Source organism: Lontra canadensis, unplaced genomic scaffold (genome assembly GCF_010015895.1).
Source record: "Lontra canadensis isolate GAN:19392208 unplaced genomic scaffold, GSC_riverotter_1.0 scaffold6, whole genome shotgun sequence".
In the NCBI taxonomy this organism is placed as follows: Eukaryota; Metazoa; Chordata; class Mammalia; order Carnivora; family Mustelidae; genus Lontra; species Lontra canadensis.
The window spans coordinates 3,797,940-3,815,539 of NW_022631000.1; the positions used below are offsets into that span (position 1 = coordinate 3,797,940).

Here is a 17,600-nt window from a genome sequence, read left to right on the forward strand (position 1 = left end):
ATAGAAAAGACTGTAAGGAAATACATCAACAGGTTGACCTTGATTACTTATGCATGGTAGGATTGTGAATCATTTTGTTTTGACATTTTTTTCTTACTTTCCAAAATTTCTATAGTGTTCACATGTTGGTAATGTGGAATATGATCATCAGACTTCTAGTATGATTATGGTTTAGGGCAAACTCTCTTTAGTGTTCTTATTAGAACTACAGAGAATGAAATGAGTAACTAAATGAGTTTCTCAAATGTCTGTGTCAATGAAAGTAGGTGAAAAAGAAAACTGAGAAATCCCCAAATAATGTGTTCATGTTAATAAAAATAATTAAGATCAAGAGCAAATAGTGCAGGGAGAGGGGTTTGCTGCAGGAAGCAGTGTAGGGAGAGGTGGTAGGAGAAGTGGGGAAGAAAAATCAATGTTGAGGGATCCCAGAGGTGGCAGATTTCAGAAACAGCCAGGAGAGATGCATACCCATGAAGGAGAGGGTACCAATCTGAGTGGGAGCTGCTAGGAACAGGGCTGAAAACCAACAAGCCGACAGCCCTAGAGAATGTGAAGAGTGAAGGGATAGAGAGTGACCAGAGCTTCAGAAGTGGCAGGTCTCAAAGTGCCAGGAATACACATTCTAAAAAGTGAGGGATTCACCTGGGAAGACAGGGGCCTTGGTGGAAGAGGCGTATGAATGAAGCTGAGGAACATGGAACTGGTAGTAGAACTCTTGAACATCTTTAGGTCCAGAGAGGCAGGGAAAATTCAACCACACAATTATGGCACATTCAATGGAAACTTTTGTCCTTGTAAAACAAAGGCGGGAGAACCTTGAGTAGAGGAAATCTTTGAGGAAGGTCATTACTGTTCCACATTGCCCAAAGAGTCCTCAGAAAATGACAGGTCTAGGGAAATCCAACTCTTTCAAATGTGAATGGTAAGCAATGAAGATACTGCTTATAGTTTTCCAATGTACTGCCTGAAAAATGTAAAAAAAAAATAGCTGAGGAAAAATAATTTAAAGATAAATTAAACTCATTGGAAAAGTTTGCTATGAAACAGATAAGATTTGCAATTAAACATAGCAACATTAATTTTTTTTATTAAAAAGTAACCATAGAGCAACAAAAGCAAAATTAAACTAATGGGATTATATCAAGCTAAAATCTTCTGCACAGAAAAGGAAATCATCAACCAAATGAAAAGATAATCTTCTGAATAGAAGAATAGGAGAAAATATTTACAAAACATATATCTGATAAGGGGCTAACATCTAAAATTTTTAAAGAGGGTGGCTGGATTATAGACATTGAGGACAGTATGTGTTATGGTGAGTGTTGTGAATTGTGTAAGACTGATGATTCACAGACCTGTACCCCTGAAGAAAATAATACATTGTATGTTAATTAAACTAAACTAAACTAAACTAAACTAAACTAAAATATATAAAGGAACACCTGGCTGGCTCAGCTGGTTAAGTGTCCAAGTCTCTATTTAAGCTCAGGTTATGATAAGGTTATGAGATTGAACCCCACATCAGTCTCTGTGCTCAGTGCGGAGTCTGCTTGAGATTCTCTCTCTTCATCTTCCCTTGCCTTCTCCCTTTCAAGTAAATCAATCTCTCTCTCTCTCTCTCTCTCTCGCTCTCTCTTTCTATTTATATATATATAAAATCACTCCTATAACTCAACAGTAAAAAAACAATCTCATAAAAAAATGGACAGAAGATATGAATAGATATAGAGATGGCCAACTGGTACCTGAAAAGCTGTTCAATAATCAAGGAAATGCAAATCAATTCTATAATAGAGATATCACCTCACACCTATTAGAATGGCTACATCTAAAAGATAAGAAATATCAAGTGTTGGTGAGGATGTGGAACAAAAAGAACACTTGTGCACTGCTGGTGGGAATGTAAATTAGTATAGACCCTATGGAAAACACTGTGGAGATTCCTCAATAAACTAAAAATGGAATCACCATTTGATCCAGCAATTCCACTATTGGGTACTTATGCAAGAAAATGAAAACACTAACTCAAAAAGATATAGGTGCCTTCATGCTCATGGCAGCATTATTTACAATAGTCAAAACATGGAAACAGTCTAAGTGTCCACTGATGGATGAATGCATAAAGAAATCGTGAATGGATATCATATTGGGGGGAAAAAAAAAGGCAACCTCTCATAGGTTGATACAGAAAAAATAGATACAGAAAACAGATTAGTGGTTGCCAGACATGGAGACTTGGGGGTGAGAGAAATGGGTGAAGGAGGTCAAAAGGTTAAAAAAAAAAAAAGGAATTGAAACAGAGGAAAATGAGAAGAGAAGGACAAGAAGAGAAGGAAAGAAAGAACAAGGAGTCAAGGCAAAAATTGTCAAGGGTGAAGAGAAGAGACAAGGGCAAGGAAAGGAATGGAAGGAGAAGGAAGGAAAGAGAAGGGAAGTAAACAAGTATGGAAAAAGAAAAAAATTGATATTCTTCTTTGTAGTAAAAATAAGTGACCTGAAATCATTCCTGGGAAGATTGAGTAGATAGAGTTTTGCCTATTCTTCCCGCTAAGTACAACAACAACAACAACAAAATCCCTGAATGTTATATATAAAATAAAATATAAAATAAATTTAAAAAGATGGAGATAGGGTTCAACAAGCTAGGAAATTTGAGACCTCATGAATGATATTGTGGTGAGTTCCCTGGGTTTTCTTTTTGTCTTATATATCCCAGACTTAGAGCTGAAGAAGTTAACTCAAATATCAATGGGCACAGATATAAATGAATGAATGGATGAATGATGATAAAGCTTGCCCTCTCAAGCCAAAAGACTAGGAAAGGAGAGCTTAGTAAAACAGAAAACTTAGATAATAGTTGTACTACTCTAGTTTAACAACACAAAATAAAGCGTGACTTCATCCCCAGGCAGGCCAACAAAGACTGAGTGGATGGCCAAATTTCCTTCCTTGGTCTGGCTGTAAGAAGGTATCCCAATCTCCGCTTATGGGATGATTTCAGAGAAGGCTGAATGGGGATTCTGTACTTCTACTCTCACCTGGCAATAATGATATACCCTTACATGCCCCATTGAGTTAATGTCAAAGGAGTCCCAGTGGAGAGTCAGATGTTACTATTACCCCACTGTAACGAGACCATAGTCCTTGGGGTGTTGGCGGAAGACCACTCTTACCCCAGCTAGTCAGAGAGATATTATTGGGTGCCTAATGGGGATTGGAAACTCCCACCCTACCCAGCATTAACAAGATCCCCACTCCTTGGTGGTCAAGAAAGGCCAAGAAGGAGTCTGGATTTCTACTCCTATTTGGCAGTAATGACACAGTGCCTCTCCTTCCCTGATGAAGTGTTGGCAAAGAAAGCCAGCTAAAATATAAGGTTTATATAAGATCCTGAGTCTCATAAAATACTGGTCCAAATGTCCTAGGTTTAGTAAAAATCACTTGTCACAACAACAATCAGGAAGATCTCAAAATGAATGGAAAATGGACAAAAATAAATGTGACAGGGAGTTTAGAATTATCTAAAAAAAGATTTTAAAGCAGTCGTCATAAAAAGTTTTGACAGACAATAGCAAACATGCTTATAACAAATGGAAAAATAGAAAGCCTTAGCAATGAAAGGAAAGTCTCTCAACAGAAATGGAAGACATAAAGAACAAATGGAAAATTTAGTACTTAAAATATAATATAATATAAAAAACTAAATATGCAATTATTCTAAAATCTAGCAATTTCATTCCTGGACATTTTTCTCAGTAATTATGAGGTTTATATAAAAAAAAAATGTATGCAAATATTAATGACAACTTTATTTGCAATAGCCAAAAGCTGGAAAATAATGGATATTCTTCAATAGGTAAATAATTTAATGTGATATATTCATGGCATGAAATACTACTCCTAAATAAAAAAGAATGGATTATTGATATGCATAACATAAATGTATCTCTAGATAATTACAGAGTAAAAAAATCAAGTCCCAAAAGATTACATATCACATGATTCCATTTATATAACACTTCAAAAAGATGAAATTTTATAAAGAAGTTTATTCTAATGTCTAAATGAATTTCTCTTAAAAAATCATAGTGATGGCAGGGTGCCTAGGTGGCTCAGCCAACTGGTTAAGTGTCCAATTCTTGATTTTGGCTCAGGTCATGATCTCAGAGTAATGGGATCAAGTCCTGCTTTGGTCTCCACACTTAGCAGGGAGTCTACTTGAGATTCTCTCTCTCTCCCTCTCCCTCTGTCCCTTCCCCTGCTTCTGTGCTCTCTCTCTCTCAAATAAATAAATAAATCTTTAAAAAAATCATAGCGATGGTGATAGAATAATAGAACTCACTTAGGAAAGGATAGGACAGTAAAAGGGAAAGCTACAAGAATGAGAAAAGGGAACTGGAAGAATTTAAGATGGAATAGGAAAAAAGTGTGTTATAGAAACATTTTTGTGAAACAAGAGGAATACACAATTGGGTGTTCTAGGGAGAATAAACACAGCAGAAAGCACAGTATAGGACAGAGAAAATAAAACTAGGATGCAAATAAAAAGAAACAAATATAAAAGAAAGGATAAAGAGGATTACAATAAAGATAATAGAAATAAAAGGTAGGCCAAAGGAATCCAACACATGTCTAATATACATAATTGGAATGTCCCCCTCTCCACAAAGGATCCAACATAATACAGTAGAACAAGTAATTAAAAATATAGTCCAGAAATACTTGGTGGGTATTAAGGAAGGCATATATTGCATGGAGCACTGGGTGTGATGCATTAAACAATGAATCTTGGAACACTGAAAAAAAAAATTAAATTAAGATGTTAAAATTTAAAAAATTAAAAAAAATATATAGTCCAGAAATACTTTCCTAAATTGAAAGAAGACTTACACCAACATAAGGAAAGGATGCCCTGAATAAAATCAAAGGTTTCATCAAGTGGAAATGAGCAGAACTGTAAAAAGACATAATCAGAAATGTAATAAAAATGGGAGACTTTAATTCCCCTCTCTCAGGAAACTCAGATCTGGTAGCCAACAATTAAGTAAGGGTATAGAAGAGCTGAATGAAATAGTAAGTGAGCTATATATTAATAGATGACAATGCTTAACAATATTAAAACAAAAAGTCACCATTACTTAGAAGTTTAAAAGAGAAAACACTTGGATCAGAATTGGAAATATGAACCAAAATTTTGCAATAAATAAAATTCTTTGAAAAAAACAAATAAAGAATCACAAGTTAACCAAATCAAGAAAAGGGATGAACAAATCCACAAAATACCCCAAAACATAGAAATAGCCCAACCACATATTATAGTTAATAACAGTTCTAAAATTATTAAAGGAATGTGATATTATACAAAATAAGCCACACAGACAAAAATTGGAATAGTGAGTTGAGAAATAGATCCAAAACATATGGGAATTTATGATATGATAGACTGATATCACAAATCAGTAGAATAAAAAGAGACTTTAAAAATGGTGTTGAGGGGCACCTAGTGGCTCAGTGGGTCAAGCCGCTGCCTTCGGCTCGGGTCATGATCTCAGGGTCCTGGGATTGAGTCCCGCATCGGGCTCTCTGCTCAGCAGGGAGCCTGCTTCCCTCTCTCTCTCTCTCTGCCTGCCTCTCCATCTACTGTGATCTCTCTCTGTCAAATAAATAAATAAAATCTTTAAAAAAAATAAAAAATAAAAAATAAAAATGGTGTTGAAAGTGCATAACCGTGAGGGAAATATCATCCTGGATCTATAGTTCATTTAATGTACAATAATAAACTTTAAGTAGATTATTAATTTAAATATAAAAATACAGTTTTAAAAGTGGCAGAAGAAACCATATTAACATAAATATTTTTAAAACTTTGGAGTAAGAATGATCCATCTTTGGTCCAAATACAGACGTACCTTGGAGATACCGTGGGTTTGGTTCGAGACCACTCTGATAAAGCACATATTTCAATACAGTGAGTCAATTGAATTTTTTGATTTCCCAGTGCATATAAAGTTATGTTTAAATTATACTGTAATCTATTAAGTGTGCAATAACATCGTGCCTAAAAAACAATGTACAAACCTTCATTAAAATGTACTTTATTGCTAAAAAAAAGCTAACCATGCTCTGAGCTTTCGGTGATTTGTCATCTGTTTGCTGGTGGAATGTTTGCCTCAATATTGATGGCTGCTGATTAGCCAGGGTGGTGGTTGTTGAAGGCTGGAGTGCCTGTGGCAATTTTTTAAAATAAGACAACAGTGAAGTTTGCCATATGGGTTGACTGTTCCTTTCACAAACAATTTCTCTGTAGTATGCAGTGCTGTTTGATTTTACCCACATTTTACCCACAGTAGAACTTCTTTAAAAACTGGAGTCAGTCATCTCAAATCCTGCTGCTTTAACAACTGAGTTTATATAAAATCCTTTGTTGTCATTTCAATAATCTTCACAGCATCTTCTACAGGAGTAGATTCCATATTAAGAAACCAGGTTCTTGGGCGCCTGGGTGGCTCAGTGGGTTAAGCCGCTGCCTTCGGCTCAGGTCATGATCTCAGGGTCCTGGGATCGAGTCCCGCATCGGGATCTCTGCTCAGCAGGGAGCCTGCTTCCTCCTCTCTCTCTGCCTGCCTCTCTGCCTACTTGTGATCTCTCTCTGTCAAATAAATAAATAAAATCTTAAAAAAAAAAAAACAACTTAAAAAAAAAAAAAGAAACCAGGTTCTTTGCTCATTCATAAGAAACATCTCATTTGTTGAAGTTTTATCATGGGATTGCAGTGATTCAGTCACATTTTTCAGGCTCCACTTGTAATTCCTAGTTCTCTTGCTATTTTTGCCACATCTGCAGTTACTTCCTCCATAGAAGTCTTGAACCCCTCCATGTCATCCATGAAGGTTGGAATCAACTTCTTCCAAAGTCCTGTCATTTGATATTTTGACTTTCTTCATGGCATCTAGAATTGTGAATCCTTTCCAGGTTTTCAATTAACTTTGCCCAGACCCATCAAAGGAATCACTACCGATGGCCCCTGTAGCCTTACCAAATGTATTTCTTAAATAATAAGACTTGAAGTCAAAATTACTCCTTGATCTTTGAGCTGCAGAGTGGACATCGTGTGAACTTGCTGGGTAACTTGCTGCAGCTTCTGTCAGCACTTGCTGCTTCACTACTTTAAAGTTACGGAGATGGCTTCTTTCTTTAAACCTCATGAACCAACCTCTGTGAGTTTCAAACTGTTCTTCTGTAGCTTCCTCATCTCTCTCAGCCTTTCTAGAATTGAAGAAATTTAGGGCTTTGTTATGGAGTAGCTTTTGGCTTAAGGAAATGTTGTGGCTAGTTTCATCTGCTCACCAGACCACTAAGACTTTTTTCATATCAGTAATAAGGCTGTTTTACTTTATCATTCATGCGTTCACTGGAATAGCTCTTTTAATTTCCTTCAAGAACTTTTCCCTTGCTTTTATAATTTGGCTTTTTGGTGCAGAAGGCCTAGCTTTCAGCCTGTTTCAGCTTTCTACATGCCTTCCTCACTAAGCTTAATTGCTTCTAGCTTTTGATCTAAAATGAGAGATGTGTGACTCTTCTTTTCACTTGAACAATTAGAGGCCACTGTAGGGCTATTAAATGGCCTAATTTCAATATTATTGCATCTCAGGGAATGGGGAGGCCTGAGGAGAGGGAGAGAGATGGGGGAACATGTGATCAGTGGAACAGTCAGAACACACGTTTATCACTTTAACTTCACTGTCTTAGAGGGTCATAGTTTTTCGGGGGGGTGGGCAAATTACAATAGTAACATTAAAGATCACTGATCACAGATCACTGTAACAAATATAATAATAATGAAAAAGTCTGAAATATTGTGAGAATTACCAAAATGTGACATAAAGACAGAAAGTGAGGAACTGCTGTTGGAAAAATGGCGCCACTAGACTTGCCTGAGGCAGGGTTACCACCAACCTTCAACATGTAAAAACCACAATCTCTGCAAGCACAATAAAGCATAATGAAACAGGATATGACTTACTAAAAGCTATATAATAAAATATTGAAAATTTAACATAAAACTAAACCTCCTATGTATGTATGAACAGATACACACAGGCATACTTGAGAAATGTCCAAAACTGGGCAACAAGCAATTTGCCACTTATATAACAAACAATGAACTAGAATCCTAGCACATAAAGAACTTGTAGGAAACAGAAAGAAAAAGTCAACAACAAAGTAGAAATTTGGGCAAAGGACATAAACTGTTTTCAGATAAATATAGATGGCTCTAATGTATATGGAAAGCTGTACTTAGTCATTCCCACTGACAAAAATGTAAATTAAAATTATTGGTGACAGTTTACTTTTCCTCCCCAACAGTGAACAACTAATTTTTTCCCATACACTTTGTTGTTGCTCTGGGAGAAAGAAATTACTGCATATATTACTGGGGGAGTACAAAATGCAGTAATATTTACAGAAGGCAATGTGGCAAAATCTATTAAATGATATTGTACAGATAATTCTGCTTATGTTCAAAATAAGGTATTATAAGGCTATTCGTTATTACTTTGTAAAAAGCAGAAGATTCAAAATGATGCAAAGTTCTGTAAATAGGGACCTGATTAAGTAACGGTTGCCGCATGTGCGTGATGGAATACTGTATAGTACGCAAAAAGAATGAGGGGGCTTGCTAAATACTCATATGGAAAGATCCCTAAAATGTCCTGCTAAATTTTTTAAAAAGCAAGGAACAAAACAATGTAGGTTTTTTTTTCTTTTCTTTTTTTTTTTTTTTTTTAAGAAGAAGGAAACAAGAATTCATTGCTTCAGCTTCTGTATATGTATACACTGGGAGGATACAATAGCAAGTGAGGTCACCTCTGGCAGATTTGAATGTGGATATGGAATGGTGTGGACAAGGGCAATGATGAGAGGGAGACTTTTCACTACGTATGTTTTATACTGTTTGGATTTTTGAACCTTATGAAAGTATAATCCCTCTAAAATTTGATGGTACTATTATAATCAGAAATTGATCTGTTTAAACTTTGCAATCTAGGTCACTCTTGTCATATTTGTTGAGTTAGCTTATGCTCTTATTAAATATCTGTAACATGGCATGATTTTGTTAGCTCTTAATACTGCAGAAATTAGTTTACCATTTCCAGTGGGCTGGTAATCTTCAGTAACATCCTGTTTTCACATTCCCTAAAATGTAGCTGTGACAAAGATCCTCAGACCACCGTCATTGAAAATGGCAGAAGCCAGCAGGGCCGGTTTTCCTTTGAAGTGTTCCGATTTGTGAAACACAAGAATCAGAAAATGTCTACCGTCTTCCTGCACTGTGTTACGAAGCTCTGCAGAGCTGATGACTGCCCCTTCCTTATGCCTGTATGTTTTTAGCAACTTTCTTCTAAATTGTCAAATTGATCTAAGCTGAAAGGTTATCCAGTGTTAGGGACTAATTTCTGTATAGAAAGTGAATATGGGTCAAGCCAAATAGTTTGAAGTAGAGTTTATTTATTTATTCATGCAGTAAGGTCTATTGGATGCCTACTTTGTGCCAAGCATAATACTGGGAAAACAGACATGTGTGCATAAATTCTGAACTCATTTAGCTGATCTTTGAGGAACATGAGACTGTCAGGGAAGAAAATATGACAAAAATGTTATGGTCCAGAGACACATGTATGGGTTGTTGTAAGAGGCAGTAATCACCATTGTGAGAGTAGAACAGGAGAGACTGGGAGGTTTGATGGAAGACATGAAACCCAGGGTACGACTCTGAAGATGGATGAACCCCAAAGAAACAAAATCAAGAGTGTGAGAGACACCCCGTCCCAAAGGTTGACTGAATTCACAGACACATAAGACAGAGTAACCAGGGAACTACCAGACCTTCATGAGGTGATGGGACAGAGTAGAGGATGATTGGAAAACATAGGGAGGGGGCAGGGCTGACACTAGAAAGGTAGATTTGGGATGGATGGCCCAGGAATCCCTTGGATTGCAAGTTAGAAGTTATAAAATAGGTGTGGATCTGAATTGCATACAGCCATCATTAAAATATTGATCCATTTACTAGTGAATAAGAAAAGATAGCTATTGCTGACAGGTCCCTAAGGTCACATCAATATTAACCTGAGAAAAATGAAGCCACATTTTAAAATTGGAAATAGCTTTAATACATTTTTATTTATGCTCTAATTCATGCATTTCCTTCACAACGATTGATTACTTTGGTCCTAACTAGCTGTATTAGATGGGGTTAAATGGTGAATCCACATTACCTTGACTCTGTGCTGACCAACATTTCAGAAAAAGATTTATTAAAGGCTTGAGAGAAATAAAAGAAAAAAGTTTGATAAATACAGCTCTTTTTCAGGAGAACCATTGAGCTATGTAAATTAATGAGGCAAAGCACAATTATAACAGGAGGAAATAAGAAATGTGGCCCAAGCCAGAATGAGAAACACTGTAGCAATCATCTGCAAAGTAATTAAATAAATGCACAGAAGTAAATGAATAAAATTAAACATGTGGTATCTCTTCCAAAAGAATCTGCTTTCCAAATGGCCATAAAGAACCAATTTTGTGCTGGTGTGGAATTTCATTTGTTTTCATTAACACCTCAGATTTGTGGCCACAGAGAAAGAAGAGATGCGGGGAGGAGGACCACTTGGAGCCCCCAGAGCACGTCTGGAAACGCCGTCCTCTCTGCTGGTCCCATCATTACTCGGAGTGGTAGGAACGTTTCTCCTTTTGTGTGTAGTAATAGATTGTTCCAAAATGGCTTATTACTTGGCTTCTAAGGAGAACTCAAAGTGGTTTCTCAATAACACTAATTAACTGTGAAACAAGATAAACTGCTGAGCAACTTTAATTTCACAGTAGTTTCCTGTTTACTCAACTTTCACACAAAGGGCAATATTGTCTTTTACATTATTTCCCTTTTTACACATGCACACACTACACACACACACACACAAGTATACAAATGTACCGTGCTGGACATGTTTCACTCACCCTTTTCTCTGCCCTGCTCTCTCCCCTGAAGACCGGGCCTGTGTGAACTGCACCCATCTAGTGCTTTGCCATCCAGTGCTTGGCTGGGATTGGCCAGTAGGTGGTGCTATCCGAGGATGAAAATGAAGTCCACAGAGTTCCTCCCCAACAACTTTCTCCACAGAACAGGAACCTTCCTATAGCCCAGGGAACTTGACTTTCTTTCGTGAATTCCCTGTATCTTTAAAATAGTCCTATTAAACTTTTCTTAAAATGCCCAGTTTGAGTACCATTTGTTTCTTGCCAGGATCCTGAATATTACATAGCCCTTCCAGCACACCCAACCACGGTCACAAATCTAACAGATACAACAGCTTATCCGCACATATTCTCATATATACAAATATTTGTGCATGCATGTACATCCACAGACACTCTCCAAAGGGATATTGTTTTCTATCAGTGTGAACCCAGAGACATTCAGAATCAACTGGAGAAAATAGACATGCAGGGTAAAAAACCCAAACTTAAGTCAGAAAAACTGATTCTAGCTCCGGCTTGTGTCCAAACAAGCTATATGACGTGGGATTTTATGACACCTCATTGGGAAAATATCTTAAAACAAAGGGTTTGAAGAAATTGCTTTAAGATTCTTACCCTATAGATCTAAATTTGTCTTTAAAAAAGTAGAGTTCTGGTTTGGATTGTATTCTAATAATTTTTCTCACTTTTATCTTAGCCATAAGGTTATTATTATGTTTCAATTAGATTATCTTTACTTTTTCTCCCATGCCCTCTGTTCCACAGTGAAAAGAAAGTTTTGCCTGAAATAGGTAATTAAGCAAAAAATGATTTGGCCTAGAAAGTTTAGACAGTTGCTTAAATTATTCACTCCTCTGTGTTTGTTTAGACATAGCATTATTTAAAAACAAGCTAATGTTTTTTTTAAAAATAATGCAGAAATTTATTAAATATTAAATTTCAAACTTGCTCTGCATTCCCTGAGGTTTGTTATGTGTTTTGAATGGTTTGAAAATGACTGGCTTGTGGTTTGTGAAAGGCCCAATTCTTATCTCTTGTCCGGCTGTCAGAAATAGCTCATAGAATTACACTGTATGGAAACTCAACTCTCATTGCCAATAACTAGGAATGGTTTTGGGTAGACACTATAAAAATATTTTTATTTCTATGGAGCATATCTAGCATCAGTTTTGTGTAAGAGAAAAAACCCCTTGAAAGGGCCATCTCTCTGCCCATGTTGAGTAGGTGGCTTTTCCTCCTTATTAACCTGCTTTCTTCCTTCTTACATGCACCGAATCAAATTTAAATGGTACACATTTTAATTAATTTTTTAGCATATGATACATTTTTACAAGGACCAACATTTTTAAGATCCCCAAATTCCAGTAAAGATTAACAAAGTAGAGGTTTCTTTTCTTTTCTTTTCCTTTTTTTTTAAAGATTTTATTTATTTATTTGTCAGAGAGAGAGAAAGAAAGAGTGGCAGGCAGAGCAAGAAGCTGACTTCCCGCTCTGAGCAGGGAACCCGATGCGGGACTCGATTCCAGGACTCCGGGATCATGACCTGAGCTGAACGCAGACACTTAACTGATTGAGCCACACAGGCGTCCCCCAAGTAGAAGTGTCTGATTCTACCATAGCCAGCTAGCCATGCAAGTTTACAGGTTTCACCTATACCATATTCACTCGCCCCAAGTATCTTGGCTCAAACCTCAGGCAGCTAATGCCTCGATCACAATGTCACTGATGTCATGCCTGAATATCTTCCTTTCCAATTTCAACCTATTTTCACCTCAAGGATAACATTCATTTTCCAACACAGTAGTGTTGTTTTAGTAACCTCAGTCTCCTCACCGGCAAAGCCCCCAAAGAATCATGTTTAAAAGTTCTGGATGCCCTTCATTCCTCTCTTATTCTCTGTGGTTTTATTTTTTATAATTTTGATAAATAGCCATAGGATGGTGCTCATTTCTGGACAATCATGGTGACCTCACGGTGTAGAGGGCCATATATAACAATTTTTACTTTATGTTACTACAGTATCATAATTTAAAAATTATTATTTTAAATTCTACATACCTATAGAACTCAGAAATCAAGCCATATCCTTCAATAGGAAAATCCTATATAAACATAAAGTCTAGCTTAATGACCAGGGCTACCTTCTTTTCTCAGTTTCACCTTATTTTTACCTTAGGTCAGCTAGAATTTATCTCTCCAGTTCCTGTGGCCAGTTTTATATAGACAAGTCCAATTTCAGGCTTGATTTGCTCTCTTCTAAGTTCTCTGGTACTTGGAATTTTTGCTCTGTTTACTCATTGAACCACTCCTTTCCCTTACATCTGACTTAGGTCAAGTTTAATAAGTTGTTAAAGCTTAGTACTTTTCTTTTGTTTTAATACAATCGAAGACATTCTGATCATTTTACCCAACACTGTAAATCCTTTTGTTGATTGATTTAGGAAAATATTCATATCTTCAATATTTCAAATTCTCAAAATTCCTGAAGTGTTCTTATTTCACACCTCCACATGGTAAAACTATTCAGTAGGGAATGCTTATCATGGGGTATAATTCTGGAAATTCACAGTTGCAAGTACTGGAAACCAATAGTACCTAATTGTTTTATTTACATAAATTCTGATGGGAGGAAGTCCTAGTCAAGCTATTCAATGCATATCATTGAATTTTATGGGGACTTAATAATTCATACAAACCTCCACATGGCACAGGCATTCTGTTCGGAACTGGGAATACACTAGAGAACAGGCCACAGTCTTTGCTCTCAGGAATCTTAGTCTTCAAAGGTAGACATGGACTATTAACAAACATAACATAATGGAGGGTAAAAAGTTAGGAAATCCTCAAGGTGCCTCAGTCAGTTGGGCTTCCAACTCTTGATTTCAGCTCTGGTCATGATCTCAGGGTTATGAGATTGAGCCCCGGCTCAGCTCTGTGCTTGGTGTGGAGAGAGGGCCAAGATACTCTCTCTCGGGCACCTGGGTGGCTCAGTTTGTTGAGCTTCCAAACCTTGCTTTTGGCTCAGGTCATAATCTTAGGGTCCTGGGAATTGAGCCCCAAAACAAACTCTGTACTCAGTGGGGAGTCTGCTTGATGATTCTCTCCCTCTCCCTCTGGACTCCACCCCCCACTCTCTCTCAAGTAAAATAAATAAATATTTAAGAAAACGTGTCTCTTTCCCTGTCCCTTGGCCCCTTTTGCCCTCCTCTCAAATAAATAAATAAATAAATAAATAAATTTGGAAGCTCTGAATTTGAAATATGTGGTCCATTTTACCATATAGGTAGATAATCAAAGATTAAAGAAAATAGTTTGCTTGTGCTAAGAAAGGAAGAATATTTATTCTGTATATATCTTTGCACCAATGTTTACTTTGTCCATTTATTTCTGCTACTTATATGAAAGAAAAGCAGAGAAAAAATGTTTATCAGGTGCTTCTGGGTTTCCAACAGCCATGATATTGCTGCTGTCACTTTCTTCCTCTGGGTCCTCAACTAGCTGCATGCATTTTGAAGAACACACCAAGTTTAGTATTCCCATATGTTCTAACTCCAGAAGGTGTCTTTTAGCATATATGTATATGGTAAGACCAAGTGTGTATAAGAGAAAAATAACAGAGTGTGTGGTGAAAAAAAAATCTCCTAGAAAATATCTACCTTCCCTTTGGGGCTAAACCAAATTGCAGGACACTAGAAATGGAAGGAAACCGGAAACAGCAACTAGATAAAGTGATTCGCTCTATGTTTATCCACTATCAAATGCAGTTCCAAATGGTATTCAAATAGTACATGCTTTGATTTTATTTCTCTGCTGCCATCAGAGGTAGGACACTTGTACTTTTTCAGTCCTGGAACCTGTGGCTGGTATGGCTCATCCGACAGTTTGTCTCATGTGAAGATTTTGTCCATAGCCCCATCCTTATGAGTGACACCTGGGGTAGTTTTCTTACAGAAGTTTTGCTGCTAATGTGGGAGAGAAGGGAACTTTCTGACTTCTTTAATTAACTTCAGGATGCAGAAAATAGCATGAACAGCCAATCTTAGCACTTTCACCTAATTTGGGACACATAGGAGAAGGAGCTTTCTAGTCTTAAAAATAAATAAATAAATGCAAATAAATGTGGTTTATAAACAAAGAATAACTTTGAAAAAGGAATTTTAGAGCCTTACATATTATCCTCCATGTTCTGGTGAGACAGTTTGTCTTGGAAATCTTTTGGAAGAATTGATCACATTTCATTCATTCCATCCAGTTCCATGAGAAACAAGTGTCTTTATAAAATAGTGTTGGTCGAGGTTAGGATTTTCCTAAGGGTGTCCTGTAATGAAAATTTGGCTTTTTTCCCCCTCCTTTTTGTCCTATAGTGGTGCACTGCACCATTCTAAAGAATACTATAAATGAGCACTCTATTAATTTGGAGCGTTGTACTTCCGGCTCAAGCAGCAAAATCATCATTTCCGCCAAGACTCATATGTCTTAAAAGAAGTGGCATCAGATGGCTTATAAATATCACGCCAGGTTCTCCCAATCAATCATTTCAAATACTAACCCTGGGGTTTCATAGCTTGAGATAGTCATCTTTATAACTAAAAATATTTTCCATACTTGGCTAGTCTATATTATTTTAGAAAAAGGATTCTGAAGTTGAGCTGTTATTTAAACATATGTTTACTTCATCATGGAGGCTGTGACAGATGGAAGTTTCTTCATCTGTAAAATGGGGGTAGCAATAATGTTAAAACCATATGGCTGTTACAAGGACAAAACGTGATGACACATGAAGCAGCACTTTGTAAACTGTATGGCATGACACACATGTTAATTGTAATAGTATTTACACTCCAAGTCAACTGCACACATTTTATGGTTCAGATAACGGACACCCACAGGCACATACACACCCACATATTTAAGACCAAAAATGAAATCTACTCATTGTACAAGATTAGGGGTTAATGGCTATACGATTACCAAATACGTAACCCAAGTTGGGGGATAGCAGGTGAATGTATTCATTGCATCGATTATGAGGTTTGCCAGGTACAAGTAAAAAATCACCAGCTTTAATCTTTTACTTAACAGATGCAAAAAATCCTGCAATGCAAGATTAGGAGTATGTTTTCCTTTCATTTAGTTACTAAGTGTGAATTTATCTTTTAGGAACTTAAAATGATGTTTTTGCAAATTATGATGGGCAAATTTGCAACACTTAAAATAGAGCTGCACTAAATAATGAATACTTCTCTAAAACAAAATAACAAATGGCAGGTTATAGGGCTATAAAAAATGTAATAGCTGTTAACAGTTACTGCCCCCACTAACCTGACTAGAGAGAGAATGACAAAGCAAGGTTGGCAGGAAAGAATATTGTAGAGTGTATTTTGTGATTATATCTGTATGCCTAGGGAAACTGGCAGGGTGTGGGCTTATGGGAGAGACAGAAAAAATCTCAGACACATGGAACAGAAAATGGGAAAGCAGAATGGTTTAGGAAGATTTTCATGATTCCCTCACCCATGGAGCTTGTGGATGAAGCACATATAGGTAAAAAGTAATCACCGAATTATAATAAACATAAGTAAATATTTAGAGATACAATATTGCTTTTCTTTTTCTTTCCTCTCTCAGATGAGACTCCAACCAACAATTCGCAGCTTGGTAAGCTAATGAACATATATTGAAAATAAAAGTATGATTTTTAAAATTTTAAGTGTTTTTTGATTATCAGTTGCAACTAAATATGATGAGTTCTGATTTTCCAAGTTTGTTATATTTTACATAACATCTGAACTCATATGAGACCTGGTGGTCAATTTTTATAGCATTTTACAGATAATTTTTTTTTTTTTTTTGGCAGCCCAGGGAATATCAGTCTTCTAAACTGCATAATCCTTTGGTTATTGGATTGAATTATAGTCAAATAGATTATAACATTTATCATGTCATGCTGTTATTTCACAAGATACTAATGACAGATGTTTTGCAGGTATAAACTGGGATAAGGTGAGATAAATCCAATATTGGACCTTTCCACTATGTGTATTTTATTGCTTGCAGGTTCTCCAAGTGACCCTCCTTTCCAGCTGAACGCCGTTACCAGTGCACTGATAACAGGAATGGTCATTCTGGGAGTCATGAGCTTTTCCCTTCTCTTGTGCTCACTGGCCCTTCTACACAGGAAGGCACCCACTAATTTAGTGTTGAATGGCATAAGAAACCCAGTCTTTGACTGACTGTAACAGGTCCCTCCTTTTGGGAAAAGGATTCACTGACCATACCATGGGTGACTTGTCAGTGTTTCATCCAAATTGAATGCCAGCCAGCATTTGGTATTTATAGGTTTGATAGATTTCACAATGTAGCTCATTAGCATGATGATAGTGAAAGAATTTTGATGCTATTGTTCTTGTCATTTATGTATGTGGTCAGCCCTATTTGTATGGCACCAATGGGTATAATGACAATAAGCAAACAATATTCAGGACTTAGATCTTACAGGATCAGTCACATTTCATTTTATTTCAGTTTTCTTTTGATTATTGGTTGTTACAGAGATAAAAGGT

General features: G+C 36.6%; 1 protein-coding gene across 1 annotated transcript in view; it reads left to right on the forward strand.

Annotated features, from left to right (window-relative positions):
• Positions 1–17,275, forward strand: part of ZPLD1 (zona pellucida like domain containing 1) — a 44,546-nt gene extending 27,271 nt beyond the window's left edge. Inside the window, exons 7-10 of the mRNA XM_032852646.1 lie at positions 9,210–9,381; positions 10,626–10,734; positions 16,666–16,695; positions 17,095–17,275. Of these exons, the coding sequence (XP_032708537.1) occupies positions 9,210–9,381; positions 10,626–10,734; positions 16,666–16,695; positions 17,095–17,270 (487 nt within the window). The 3' untranslated portion in view covers positions 17,271–17,275. The remainder of the gene's footprint in view (positions 1–9,209; positions 9,382–10,625; positions 10,735–16,665; positions 16,696–17,094) is intronic.
• The last annotated feature ends 325 nt before the right edge of the window (positions 17,276–17,600 follow it).